Source organism: Nicotiana sylvestris, chromosome 11 (genome assembly GCF_000393655.2).
Source record: "Nicotiana sylvestris chromosome 11, ASM39365v2, whole genome shotgun sequence".
Taxonomy (NCBI): domain Eukaryota; kingdom Viridiplantae; phylum Streptophyta; class Magnoliopsida; order Solanales; family Solanaceae; genus Nicotiana; species Nicotiana sylvestris.
The window spans coordinates 87,387,931-87,401,690 of record NC_091067.1 but is presented as its reverse complement, the minus strand read 5'-3'; the positions used below and the strand labels follow the sequence as shown (position 1 = coordinate 87,401,690).

Here is a 13,760-nt window from a genome sequence, read left to right as displayed (position 1 = left end):
ATTTTTCATACATAATTTGGCCAATAAAATTACTGTTATGCCATTCTTGTACTATATAATATTCTTACCAGTAAATACTCGTCATTAAGGGTATACAATATTACAACTAACTGTATTTTTGTATTACCTTATCCATAAGCAAATGTACACTTAGCAATTGTTCGTTATATCAGCATAATATTATTATTTATTTGTTTTCAAGTTTTGTAGATATATTTTCCAATAATATCTATAAAAAAGGTGACACACTTTGTAGTATATGTGTCTAACAAGTTCAAATATTTTTTATGACTTGATCTATGTTTATAAAAGGGATAAAATATATATATACCAAACTATTTATGGATACGTTCATTAATTTTTTCCCTTAATTTTGCTGGAAATTTAAGGAAAAAGGAAACAAAAATCGTACTTTGCATAAAAGCTGTAAATGATCAATCTACTAGGAAGTTATCACTTAATCCTCTACCTATTAGAATTTTAAAAGCAAAAAGTATCACAAATACAAAAAAATTAATTTCAATCTTTAAACATAAAAATTTAAGTGGAAAACGAGTGACTTATTAGAAGAGTAAAAACTAGTAACACTTCAATATATTTTAATGGATTGAAGGACTATTTTTTTGGTAGTTAAATTGAAGGACTTTCACATATCCTTTCCTGGATTCTGCGCATAGCGAGAACTTAATACATGAGATTGTCTTTTTTCTTAGATTGAAAGACTTTCACATTAGCTTGAGTGAGGAAAATCAACTGTAGGTGGAGTTAGAACACATGAATATAAATTTTAGAGAAAAACAAAAAAAATGATCTCTGTACTTATTTTTGTTTTTTAGAGTAATCACTCGATATCCTGTATTTATATTTGGGGCCCGACTAAATTTGAATTTGCACCGAAAAATTCTGTATTAGGGTAAAATACTCTCTAACAAAGGGTATTTCATACCGGACTCAAACTCGTAACGTATGGACAAGGACGAAGAGTACTTACCGCTCCGCCGTGGCCCTCCTTGTTGGTGAACTGCTTAGACTTTATTACCCCAACAACATTATTTTATTTAAAACAAACAAAAACGAAAAGACAAAATAAAACTCTTCAAATTTCGGGTTTTAAAGATCGATCAGTGTATATTCTCTTTCCTTTTTTCTTCTCCATATTTACCTTAGAGAAGAAAAAAGGGGTTTTGGGTTTGAGTTGTTAGGGGATTGTTGGTGCTATGGCTACTGCGGAAGCCCTTTATGTGATTCCTTCAGCTGTTCTGCGTAACCTTTCTGATAAGCTCTATGAGAAGCGCAAGAATGCTGCTTTGGAGGTATACTTTTTTCTCCATTTCTTCAAATTTTGTGTTATATTCCTTGAGAGGTAGGGGTATCTGTGTACACATTACCCTCCCTAGACCCGACATGTGGGATTATACTAGGTATGTTGTTGTGGTTGTTGTATTCCTTGAGTTTAAGCTGTAACATTGATTGGTCACCTAGAACAGATGAAAAGTAACCTGCTATAATAGGTTAAAATTAGACTGATGGTGTAAAAAAGTTCATTACACTGTTATAGTGTATAACTTAAATCCTATGTTCTTCTGTGTTTGGAATATTGAGAATTGATATGGCCTACTTAACTAGTTTTAAATTCATGCATAGTTGATGTTACTGTATTGTGTCCTTGTACTTGAAATATTGGTATTGTTTGGTTGTTCAAGATTTTGTTGTTCTTTTGGCGTTTGTGTAGTTGGAAGGGATTGTTAAGCAATTGGCTGTAGCGGGTGATCATGACAAGATTATAGCGGTAATCAATTTGTTGACACAAGAATATACCTACTCGCCTCAAGCTAATAACCGGAAAGTGAGTCTGAGTTTATTCTTAATTTGTTTGGTATGATGCAAAAAATGTTTTTCCTGGAGATTATTTTTCTTGATTAAATGATTTTCCAATTTTTGGTTACCTTAAAGTGTGGAAAATGATTTGGAGCATATTATCTGCCAAAAGGAAGAAAATGACTTTTATTGCATGGGTGCAAATCATTTTTTACAAATGGCTCAACTCTTATTCCAGCACTTTTTCAAGCAAAAATTGGATATTGTTGTTAAAACCAGGACTACTCTCCAACTCACGCCATTATGTACACAATCATGCTCTTGTTCGAATCAAATCACTGTCAAATGATCCAGAAAATGATTTACTGAAAATAAAACATTTTCTACGGAAAGGATTTCCCGTCATATCAGAGGCACTTGTCTAACTTGTCTTCATTTAGTTTGTAAAGTGAGTTGGTCATTTGTCTTCCGTGTTCGATTTTGTGTTTAGGGAGGGTTGATCGGATTGGCTGCCGCGACAGTTGGTTTGACCTCAGAAGCAGCACAGCACCTTGAGGTAGAATGATGAAATCTGAAAACTTCCTATCAATTTTGTGCAAATGTGAGAGAATGACTGTAAGTTTTGAGTGCCATGATTTAGCAATCGGAAAGTTTGATGGTCTTGGTCCCTTTGTCTATATCTGATGAGCGCACTGTTGTTTCTAGAGAATATTCATATTTTTCTTAATGAGTTCTATGAAAATTTACTGTATTAGTTAAAGTGAAAAATTATTATGGGATGTGGATACACCATATAAGTTTGAGAGACCTATAAAAAAGTGTTACATCCATTCACAAATAGATAGAGAACCTTTTTTCTATTCGTGCAGTTCAAATATTCTGTTTTGACCATGACTTCTTTTCCCTTGATTAATAAGCAAAAAGTTTCATGAATGATCCAAAAGCCATGCACTAAGAAAGGTCCGGTCAAACGAGGAGGGACTTACAGTGGATACTTAGGAACCCAGAGACGAGGAAGGGTAGTGGCCTAGCCATGAATCTTGCCAAAAATTATCTTCCTACCATCTCCAACTTCTACCTGCAATTTTGTTTCAAAATCTGGCAAAGCTTCCTATTGTAATTAAACTCCACACCACTGGAGTAGTGAACTCTCTTTGCACACCTTTGCTAGATTCCCCATATTTCTGCTGCACTATACTTCTCCATAAAGTTGTGTCATCATTGACAAATCTCCATAAGCATTTGGTCATCAAGCTTTGATTGCGTGCTTCTAGATTCGTACACCTAAACCACTTACCCTATTGTTCATTATAACCATCTCTCATTTTCTCTTTGATCAGTAAAGTAAAATTTTATTTAAAATAAACGGTACCAAGAGTGTACAGTGTGAAGTACAAAACAGACAGAATTTTACATTTTTCTCTGCTATATATTTATTTTCTGCAAGTATGAATTCATGAAAGAGAGGTAAGCTGTAAGTGTTTGCGACAATGGAGAGATGTGTGTGTGTGAGATAAGAGAGTTAAGCCTTTTTGTCCGGGGTAAATAGGTAAGCTATTCCTTTACCTGAAACGAGAAAAACTTGAGGTTCAGCTGTGCAGGCCCTTGTTGATGAAACTTCAATTGTTTGCTGCGTACAAAAGAAGGAATTAACACTTTCACAATGTAATTTTATTATTTATCTGATGCATGCTTCCAAATTAGTTTTTGCTACAATGGCTACTTCATTGACATACAGGTGTTTCTATATGTATTGCTTTGGGAGTTTAATGATTGTATTTTTGGGCTATACTACTGAGTAGTCTGCTTTTCTCTTTATGCAATTTACTTACCCTCCGGATGCGATGTTCCAGCAAATTGTGCCATCAGTCTTGAATTCTTTCTCGGATCAAGATAGCAGAGTTCGATATTATGCATGTGAAGCTCTCTATAACATTGCAAAGGTGAGGCTTATAAAAGAGCTTGTGCTAAGATTTTGCTTTTTATCTTATGTTACCATCTCAAAAAAAAAAAAATAAAAAAAAATTTGCTTTTTATCTTGGTTTTTGGACTTTACCCATGTGACTTCTGTAGGTTGTGCGAGGAGATTTCATTGTGTTCTTCAATCAGATTTTTGATGCTTTATGTAAGCTTTCAGCCGATTCAGATGCCAATGTGCAGAGTGCTGCTCATCTTTTAGATAGGCTTGTCAAGGTAAAACAAGCTTTCTTGCACTCTTAAATGTTTTATTTCGCTTCTAAATTTTAAGGCACCGATCGTAGAAGGAAGGAGTAATGGAATATTGTTTAGAAAGATAATGAAATTGACTTGTTAAGTGAAATACAATAAAGAGGAGAATAGAAAGTTTTGATTTTTTTTGGGGGGGGGGGGGGGGAGTCCAAAGACAAAGTCAAAGTATTTGTGGTTATAAGGAGGGATTATTGCTGGTATTCAGTCAGAGTATTTGTGGTTATCTGGAGGGGTTATTGCTGGTATTCTGTTACAGTTAGAAGATCTCTCTTTCTCTATTTTTCCCCTTCTTTTTTATGTTCTCGTTATCCACAAATTCATTTTGGTGGAGTTACCCCTCTCCTTTTTGGCAAATAGTTGTTTTGATAAAAGCTTTTTAGCAAGTTTGATATTTTGATTGATCAATCTTAAATGGTAACATTGTTTTGCAACTTTTTTGGGATGCAGGACATTGTCACGGATTGCGATCAATTTAGGTGTGTTTTCTACTAGCGATATCTTCATACTTGGGGTCAATTTGAGTTTTCAGTTTGATGAAGTATTATTTGATAGATTTGATGGTACATAACGTTTCTTACTCAGCATTGAAGAATTTATTCCATTATTGAGAGAGAGAATGAATGTCCTCAACCCTTATGTCCGCCAGTTTCTCGTCGGTTGGATCACGGTTCTAGACAGTGTTCCAGATATTGATATGCTCGGGTTTCTTCCTGATTTTCTTGATGGTAAATGCTTATGTTTTGAGCTCAAAAGTTCTAGATGTGCTGTTGAATGTTCTGTTTCCGCATGTTGTCTTATTTGACATGATAAACTGCAGGATTGTTTAATATGTTGAGTGATTCCAGCCATGAAATACGGCAACAAGCTGATTCTGCACTTTCAGAGTTTCTACAAGAGATTAAGAACTCTCCAGTAAGGTTTCTTCCATGCATGGTATGTTAAGCGTTCTAATGAAGGAGTGGCGAGATTCCTGAAAACAAAGAAAAAGAAAAAAGAAAATCATAACTTGTGATTTTCTTTCTCCTAACAGCATTGTTGAGGTGTTAAGTGAGAGATATGTGGGTATCGGTATGTCTAGTTTCAGATATGGCTCGCTGTATTAGTTTTTTTTTTGAGTACTTGTGTAATGGATCTCTATCTGTATGCAATATAGGTATCTTTTCCTCCGGTTTTATTTTTGTCAATCCTTTCCAAATAAGATTATATTTTTTCCCCTAAAAAATCAGAAACAAAAATAAGAAATTAAACATATATAATTTGTTGAAAAGAAATCTTTTTTGTAACTCTTCTAACTTGAACAATGCTGATCTTGAAGTCTGTAGATTATGGTCGCATGGCTGAGATACTGGTTCAAAGATCAGGTTCACAGGATGAATTTACGCGGCTGACTGCTGTCACTTGGGTAAGGACCTTGACATCCGTAATTGCTTGTGCATCATGTAATTGAATGCTTTGCCATCTATTGACGGGAATTCTATCTGCTCTGGCTTGGGTTTCATTGGTGTTAACTAATCTAATTGGTTTATTTTGTCAATCAATTTAACCAGACTATTTGCTCTGCAGATAAATGAGTTTGTGAAACTGGGTGGAGACCAACTTGTCCCTTATTATGCTGACATTCTGGGTGCAATTTTGCCTTGTATATCTGATAAAGAAGAGAAAATAAGAGTCGTAAGTGGAAGCCTCTTTTATTTTGGTACTTAAATTTATCGCCTTCTAGTCCCACCTTCTCTTCATTGTTCTTGCTTCTTTGTGTTCCTTGTTTTTCTTTTTTTTTTCCACTTTTATCTTCTGTTGTTCTGGCCTTTAGGTTGCACGTGAAACGAATGAAGAACTTCGTGGAATCAAGGCCGACCCAGCTGAGGGATTTGATGTAGGAGCAATTCTCTCCATTGCTAGGAGGTATGAAGTTACTTATATAGGGAAATCTGGTATTTAACAAGTTCACAGAAGTTTTGAGATGTTGATATTCACTGTTGTTGACTAAAATGGTTTGCACAATGCATGCAATTCAAAATTTATGGTTACCTTTATGTATTCTGTTTATCAGGCAGTTGTCAAATGAACGGGAGGCAACACGTATTGAAGCATTACGCTGGATGTCAACCCTGCTAAATAGACATCGGTCAGAGGTAAAGACAAGCACTTGGATCATGGTCTCCTTTATTGTTTTGCTTGATGACCACGTTCTCTCACCAACTTGAAGGTTATGTAATTTGGAACTTGTTTGAGTGTGTACTACTTAGGCTATTTCACCTATGTATAGGCAGTGAAGTTTTGTTTATGTTGTGTGATGAAGAGGTACTAAGAGCATACTGAACTACATACTAAGGGGTCGTTTGGTTCAAATTCAGGATATTGTAGGATTATAGCTTTAGGATTATAACCTGGATAACCAATCCCGCCTTCTATATGCAATAAGTTATACCAAGATTTTGGTACAAACATAATATTGGTTTTAGCTAATACCTCCAACCAAACACGGCATAAATTTAATCCCAAAATTTATAATGGGATAACCCACCTATTCCCGTGAACCAAATGGTCCCTAAAGGTAAAGGACTATTAGGAGCCTTGCTAGTTCGTGTTTTGGTGGATGCTTGTTTAATGAATAATGTCATGATATTTTTACAAAAGAACGCTCATCATCATTGAACCTACAATTTCTTTGTTTAACAACATGTTTATTTAGGCAAATTGAATCAATCGGTAGGGGCAAGTGCACAATATGCGGGTTCAGTCGAACCCAATAACTTTGGCTCAAACAACTGTGTATGAGTTAAGAAATCTACTAAACATGTACAAATATTAAATTCTGAACCCAGTAATTCACATGATCTATGAGTTCAGTACCATTCCAAAACCATAAACTTCAAATCCTGGATCTGCCTATGTAACATTGGAGTGGCCGTGCTATGGCTTAGGAGGAGAAGCCTCTGTTCCTTGCTTTTTATAGTTCTTGTTAGAATTTTTCTAGATGACAATGGTTCAGATTTATTTGTGCACTTTGAATAATCCATAAGGGGGTCTACTTGCTACTACAACCCTCAAGCATAGGTTCCAAATAGACCTACTCACCAAGTTTGGAGCACACTGTGCTTACTTTGAAACTTATAGCTGGGATTTGAACTTGGGATATCAGGTTCTTTCATGTTAGATTGTCAGAGTTATAGTGTAAGAGGATTACAAGTCTTTAAGTTGGATATTATTCAACATTAGACAAATCATATATCTATTTTATCTAGCACAAATATGTAGTTGTGGAGGTGCAATTGTTCCACAGCCACAGTATCTCCTATACTAGGTTTCTTGCGCACAGATCAACATTCTCTATATGGTTGTTTTGTATCATAGTTTCATCTGTTAATGTCTTATTCTGTTTAAGTAAAAGCTCGTCATTAGTAGCTGATAATATTTTGTATACATGTACATTTTGAGGTATACCAGTGTGCTCATTGCTTAGAATATTATTATCACATAAAGTTGTTGCCTCATGGATTTGGAGTAAATATTACAAATTCGAAATATCATTTTCATATTTAGTCCTTCTTTTAGAAGTAATATATTATGTCCAATATGGGTTAAGTTCATTACTCAGATTTTGAGAAGAACATGTATAATCAGTCAATCAATATTTGCTGCCGTGATCTACATTTATTTGGTTTCTAAACTTTGGAAGGATGACTGACCATCTCATTTTTTCTATTTATTTTTGGGGGAACAGGTCTTAGTTTTTCTGAATGATGTCCTCGACACTCTTTTGAAGGCACTCTCAGATCCCTCCGACGAGGTATTTTCTGCTACTATACTTAAATTTGATGTCTCACTGATTTAACCCTAATTGTCCAAATGTCGTTCTGCTTGAAACAATTATGTATAGCTGCACTTTTGTTGATTGGACCAACAGATATATCCATGTCTTTCAGCTTTTTGTGGCAGCAGACTGTGTTTCTTTAGGGATTCTATGAGCCATTTATTAGCTTTTGAGTCTTTATTTTGACTTGGGTATATGGGCTATGGCACTGGTTTGGTTCCTCTGGCATAGTTCCCCTGCAAAGTTTAGCTTTACAACTTCCTTTCCTTACCATGTAGCACCAACTAATTGTTCTTTCCTCATTTTTTTGATCTTTGAGATTATTGCCATTGTAGTCATCCTAGTTTCTTGATTTCCTCAAACCCATGTTTAATGGAATTTTAGTACATTCTGGATTCGTAACTGTTTGCTTCTTTGCATGATAACTAGACCATTTGCTGGTGGTCTAACTGGACTATGGCCTTTTGATCTATGTAAAATTTGGATGTTGTGTCTGTGTTCCGTTCCATGACTATCCTGGGAATAAATGCAAGTATAATCATTCATGACTCTAAATATTCTTCATATGGACTCCGAAATAAATGAGCATGATTAAACATAGTAGGCTACTTATTTGATAGAGGATTCTCTTTGGACCTTTTTCCTTACCTAACTCAACTTTTATTCTCAGAGAAAAAGAAGATTTTGATGAATGGTCATCTTCCGCTTGTTCGTGGGTGTTTAAATGGTTATGTTTGGAATTGACTTCAGTTACTTCTGATTGATGTTGCTGGAACTTTTTGACTTATCAAAATCAATGAAGAACATTTTTGAGCTTTAAGTATAAAGACCTTTACTTGACCAAATAAGCTATAGATTGAAATAAACTGTCATCTATCCTGTTTCAGTTTTTCTTTTGCTCCTCCTTTTTGGTCGATGGGGTTAAAACTCTATTTTCCCTTTTTTTTTCCAGATTGGTAAAGTTTCTATTCTAATGAGTTGTGTATGGGAAAAAATTCTGAAGAGTTTTTCCGCCGAGTTTGCCAACGATATCATCTCTGTATGGACCAGCACATCCTTCAAACTGATTCCATCAAAATTTTCTCGTAATTTTCTGCCAGGTAGTGCTTTTGGTGCTTGAGGTGCATGCATGCATAGCTGAAGATCCACAATACTTCCGCCAGCTTGTTGTTTTCCTAGTTCACAACTTTCAGCTTGATTACTCTCTCCTGGAGAAGTAAGTATTGTTTGTTCAACTTTTAATGTGTCTATGTTTGCTGTATGCTACCCGATCTTAGTGTTTTAATTTCCTTTCAGACGTGGAGCTTTAATAGTTCGTCGGCTATGTGTACTTCTGGATGCTAAAAGAGTTTATCTTGAACTGTCCACAATACTTGAAGGGGAATCAGATTTGGAGTTTGCATCTATCATGGTTCAGGTTTTATTCTAATCATTTCACATGAGACTGACTATGCTAAATGTTTTGAAATAATGCAATGACAGAGAGATATTAGGCTTCGTTTGACTTAACTATTACCCCCTCCGTTTCATTTTATGTGAACCTGGCATTTATGAGGCTATAAAATCATGACATTACGGGTAAAATAAAAGTGTTTCTAAATATAGAAAGGTGTCATTTTTTTGGAACAAACTAAAAAGAAAAGATTGTCAAATAAAATAGAACAGAGGGAGTAATAATTATTGGTATCAAAGAACTGTCCAGCTCAGTCTTTTGACTATGCTTGACAGTGTGTCTCAGAATTGATATATGTTTTAACGCTGTAAATTTCCATAACCTGTGTGTGCTTCTTTTTTGTTTCAGGCCTTAAATTTGATTTTACTTACTTCATCCGAATTGTCCCACCTCCGAAATCTTCTTAAACAATCATTAATCAATGCTGCCGAGAAAGACTTATTTCTTTCTTTGTATGCATCATGGTGCCATTCGCCGATGGCAATAATAAGCCTTTGCCTGTTAGTTCAGGTAAGACTGAATTTTTCTCATGGCTCTATCAAGCCGTTGCTCGTTTTATATTGCACTATATCAATGTGGGTCCATGTCTTTTTTTGGATTGCATTACAGGCATATCAGCATGCAAGTTCTGTTATTCAATCTTTGGTCGAGGAAGACATCAATGTCAAGTTCTTAGTCCAACTAGACAAATTGATCCACCTTCTGGAGACCCCGACCTTTGCTTACCTCAGACTGCAGGTATTTTGAAGTATTTCTCCTTTTATTGAGTTCTAAACGTAGAACATTGGATTCATTTCTAAACGTAGAACATTTCTAAAGCCACCACAAGTTTCGTCACCCTCTGATGAGCAAACCCTAGCGTATTGCTCCGTCAGACTCCATCGCTCGCGGATCCATCTGAAGGTCTTGCTCCAGCAAGTGCGTCAGGTTAACGTGCAGGCGCGTGAAGACTTTTCCGGGTATCTTCAAAGGCTGATCTCTTCTCCTTAAGGGTTGTCTACTCATTCCGAGGCAACCCATCCAATTTTCTATTGTCTCCGATCACCAGAAGTAGTTAGTACTTTAAGTTACTTTTCTGACTAGACCCATTCTTGTTCTTGGTACCAATGTTGGGTCCCTATGTCATGTTATCACGCTCTAGTTAACCAAGCCTGGGCGTGCCAGGGAGGAGGAAGTGGGGTTGTTATATTGTCCCAAATAGGTTGAGGAAATGGGTTGTTGTCTCTTTATTTGGTCTTGGAAAATCCTCACTTCATGAGCTAGCTGTTGGAGTTGAGTTAGACCCAATGTCCATTTCTTGTCAACCTATTTCTCTTTTACCCATTTCAAGATGCATGAGTTGTTCCCTTTATATGGTACAATCATAGTAGTGGTGCTCTGGCAAATTATTTTGTGATAGATGATGAGCAATTGAGATTGAGGAAAAAAGAAAATACATTTTTTTTTCTGTTAGCCTTTAGGATTAAGTGCATTACATTCGTTTTTGGTTCCGAGAAGTACTTTTTAAAGTGTTCAAAAGACTTGCAAAAATTTACCTGCCTGGCAAATGAACAAGAAAAAAGAAAGAACAAATTGGAGTTGAAAACTCATGTTGTAACAGGTGGAACTCTTTTTTTAGTTGTCTTTGGTTATATAGAAGCTAGAGTTAATTGGATCAAACTCATGTTCTTGTTCGTGATGTCATGTACAAGTTAATTGTCTTTTTTCTTAAAAACTTTTTTTGAAGCATCTTAATGGTTATTTCCTTGCAGCTTCTTGAACCTGGAAGATACATATGGTTGTTAAAAGCCTTGTATGGTCTACTGATGCTGCTACCCCAGGTAATGATGCCGATTAATTCTCCTATCTGAGCACAATCTGAATTCGAGAAGTGCTAATGAAAGTCACTTGTAGATGTATAGCAGACATGTCCTTTCTTTTTTCTTGTCATCGTCATTCCTACTTAACTATCTGACATGGTGTGTGCTGTGAGAGCATGCTGATTACTGTTGGATGCTAAATATCCAGAACTACTCTTGGACATCCCATGGTTTATATGCGTGTGATTTTGTTTGTCTAATCTAAAACATTTTCTTGTCAATTTCGTGCAGCAAAGTGCAGCATTTAAGATTCTTCGTACTAGGTTGAAAACTGTGCCTTCATACTCCTTTAAGAAAGAACAATTAAGACGAACTTCATCTGGGAGTCCTTATTCTCAAAATAATCATGGGGAAGGTGGATCCCATTTTCCCGAGGATGGCAACCTGAATGAAAGTTCTTATGATATTCATAATGGAATAAATTTTTCTTCGAGACTGCAGCACTTTATGCAGATTCAGCATCAACATCGCTTGCATTTAAAGTCACAGACACACTCATGTTTTAGTTCTACTTCATCAACGAAGGTTTGCTGTGCTTCATACCATCTTCTTAATTTGCTTATACAATTTGAGTCCTGCATTAAGATGCTTACACCAGTGCAGACTAATTTTTTTGAGTCCTGCATTAAGATGCTTTACCTAATATATAGATTTCACAAAATTCTGGAAATTAGAAAAATATTTGAAATATTAAAATTCTTAAAACTAATTCAAGCATACCACAGTTGGTAGAACACTAAGTGCTTGATATATCAAGTAGAAAAGCAGTATCAGACATGACTACATCAAATTGTTTATAAATTACAAACCAATCACAGAAAACAAATTAGTATCTTTCAGAATTACTCATAGGCATTAATCAACCATTCAGACAAAACAAATAGTTTACAGATGTTAAACTACATTAAAATTGTCTGACGCGATTTGAAACAGTTGACACTGGTTTCTGTTGCCTTCTTTGGTTCTGACCTGGAGTCGTTAGCCTGGAATACGAGGTCTCTGTGCAGTTTCATATAATCCTCAAAGACAAACTTGGGATACATGAGTTTGTTCTGTTATTCTATTCATTTTTTATCAAGAAAGAATCTAATTCATGAATGAGACAATGATAAGGATGGGAATAGTTCAGGATGGGAGAGCAATAAACCAATAAAGCATATACACTGGCATTTCCATTTTTTCAGTTGGATGCCAATTTTGACCTTAATACATAGGTCTTTCGGTTGAGATGTCAATAAAATCATGGGAACTTTGTATGACCGGTGTGAAGATGAACCATGGCGTGAGCTAACAACTTTTGATATTTTAACCTTTTCTTTTGAACATTCATATGCCTTTTACATCTTTTCCGAACTTTCTGTTGGGGTGTGAAATCTCAGTTTTTAACTCTCTCTGTCCAGGAGGCACAAATACTGGAAGAATCTGAGCAACCGGCTCCAGCATCAGACTTGAATAGACCTCCTTCAAGATCATCATATAGAGGCCCGGGATAGTTGCAGCTTTGACAGTTTCTTCTGCTCCTCTGATCATAGAGCGACTTCATTTATTGTCTTGTGCTTCAACAAAAGCTTGGTTGAGCTCTGCCATTAGTTGTAAATTGTATATCCTGTTAGTTTAATTTGTCGAAAGATCATGAGGGTTGGGCTGGAAGAGGGGAATGAATATTAATCTAAGCTTGGATGTGGATGGTATTCCTTTTTCAATGTGAAAATATAGTGGAGAAGTTTGCCCATGTGGTTCTATTGTTTTTGTTGAATACCATATGGGCAAACAAGTACATATGATTCAATTATGTGTATCTTGCACTTGTAAATGATTTATGCCTCGTCTTTTTCTGGGATTTATTAATTGGACCTGCAAATTCTTGAGCTACAGATTCATGGTGTTTTATCTTTGTATATTGAAACGGTCCTTTGATGGTAATAATATTAAGTGCAGTTGTTTCCGTCAAGTAGTTGAGTTTTCAATACTCATATCTTCCCATTTTACTTGTCAGTCGACTGTTTTGATATCAAAATTTCTGATATTTGAACTTAAACCTTGACAACTAATTCGATTTTGTAGTGGGACTTTAAGTAATAAAGTACTGCATAAAGCATTATATTTAAAATAGTAGTTCTCAATTTTTTTGATATTGGATATTATAAATTATATGTAACAGAGGATTCGTGAACGCTTTCCAATTGTTTTGGGTTTGAGGCTTCGTTGATTGACGTATATAGCTGAATTATTTTAGTTTAATTGTGTCAATTAAAGCTGGATAGAGAGTATTGAAAGGCCAACATCCCTGTGAATATAAAAATGGACAGATCACGTATTATATTTTATTCCCTCAAAACACGAGCCAGGCCATGAAAGAATTTATTCTGCAAAGTTATCTCTGGGACTTCCAACATATTTAAGCAATTGCGATCCAACTGAAAGATAAATATTTTAGATTCAATGTTGCCTACTTGCTGAAAGTGAAAATTGCCAGATTATAAAGTATATAATTTTTTTAAGATCCCACTAATCAACCATTGTCATTTTATATCACGCAAAACTCCTTAATTAATTGTGTGATCAATCTTGGTGCATGAATGGAGGG

The 13,760-nt window shown here is 35.5% G+C and overlaps 1 protein-coding gene across 2 annotated transcripts; it reads left to right on the top strand.

The window, feature by feature from the left end:
* The first annotated feature begins 1,070 nt into the window (after positions 1 to 1,070).
* Positions 1,071 to 13,047, top strand: LOC104244267 (protein VAC14 homolog). Of its 2 annotated transcripts, XM_009799655.2 has the most exons (20): positions 1,075 to 1,313; positions 1,733 to 1,846; positions 2,309 to 2,374; positions 3,672 to 3,761; positions 3,892 to 4,011; positions 4,495 to 4,523; positions 4,630 to 4,772; positions 4,865 to 4,959; positions 5,363 to 5,449; positions 5,611 to 5,718; positions 5,858 to 5,949; positions 6,098 to 6,179; positions 7,772 to 7,837; positions 8,962 to 9,077; positions 9,158 to 9,278; positions 9,663 to 9,824; positions 9,924 to 10,052; positions 11,066 to 11,134; positions 11,405 to 11,698; positions 12,574 to 13,047. In XM_009799655.2, the coding sequence occupies exons 1-20, from the start codon at positions 1,218 to 1,220 to the stop codon at positions 12,664 to 12,666; spliced, it is 2,172 nt and encodes a 723-aa protein (XP_009797957.1). In that variant the 5' UTR covers positions 1,075 to 1,217; the 3' UTR covers positions 12,667 to 13,047. The 2 variants fall into 2 exon arrangements, with proteins under 2 accessions (XP_009797958.1, XP_009797957.1); XM_009799656.2 differs by lacking the exons at positions 11,066 to 11,134; positions 11,405 to 11,698; positions 12,574 to 13,047 and adding an exon at positions 10,134 to 11,059 and having other exon boundaries at positions 1,071 to 1,313.
* The last annotated feature ends 713 nt before the right edge of the window (positions 13,048 to 13,760 follow it).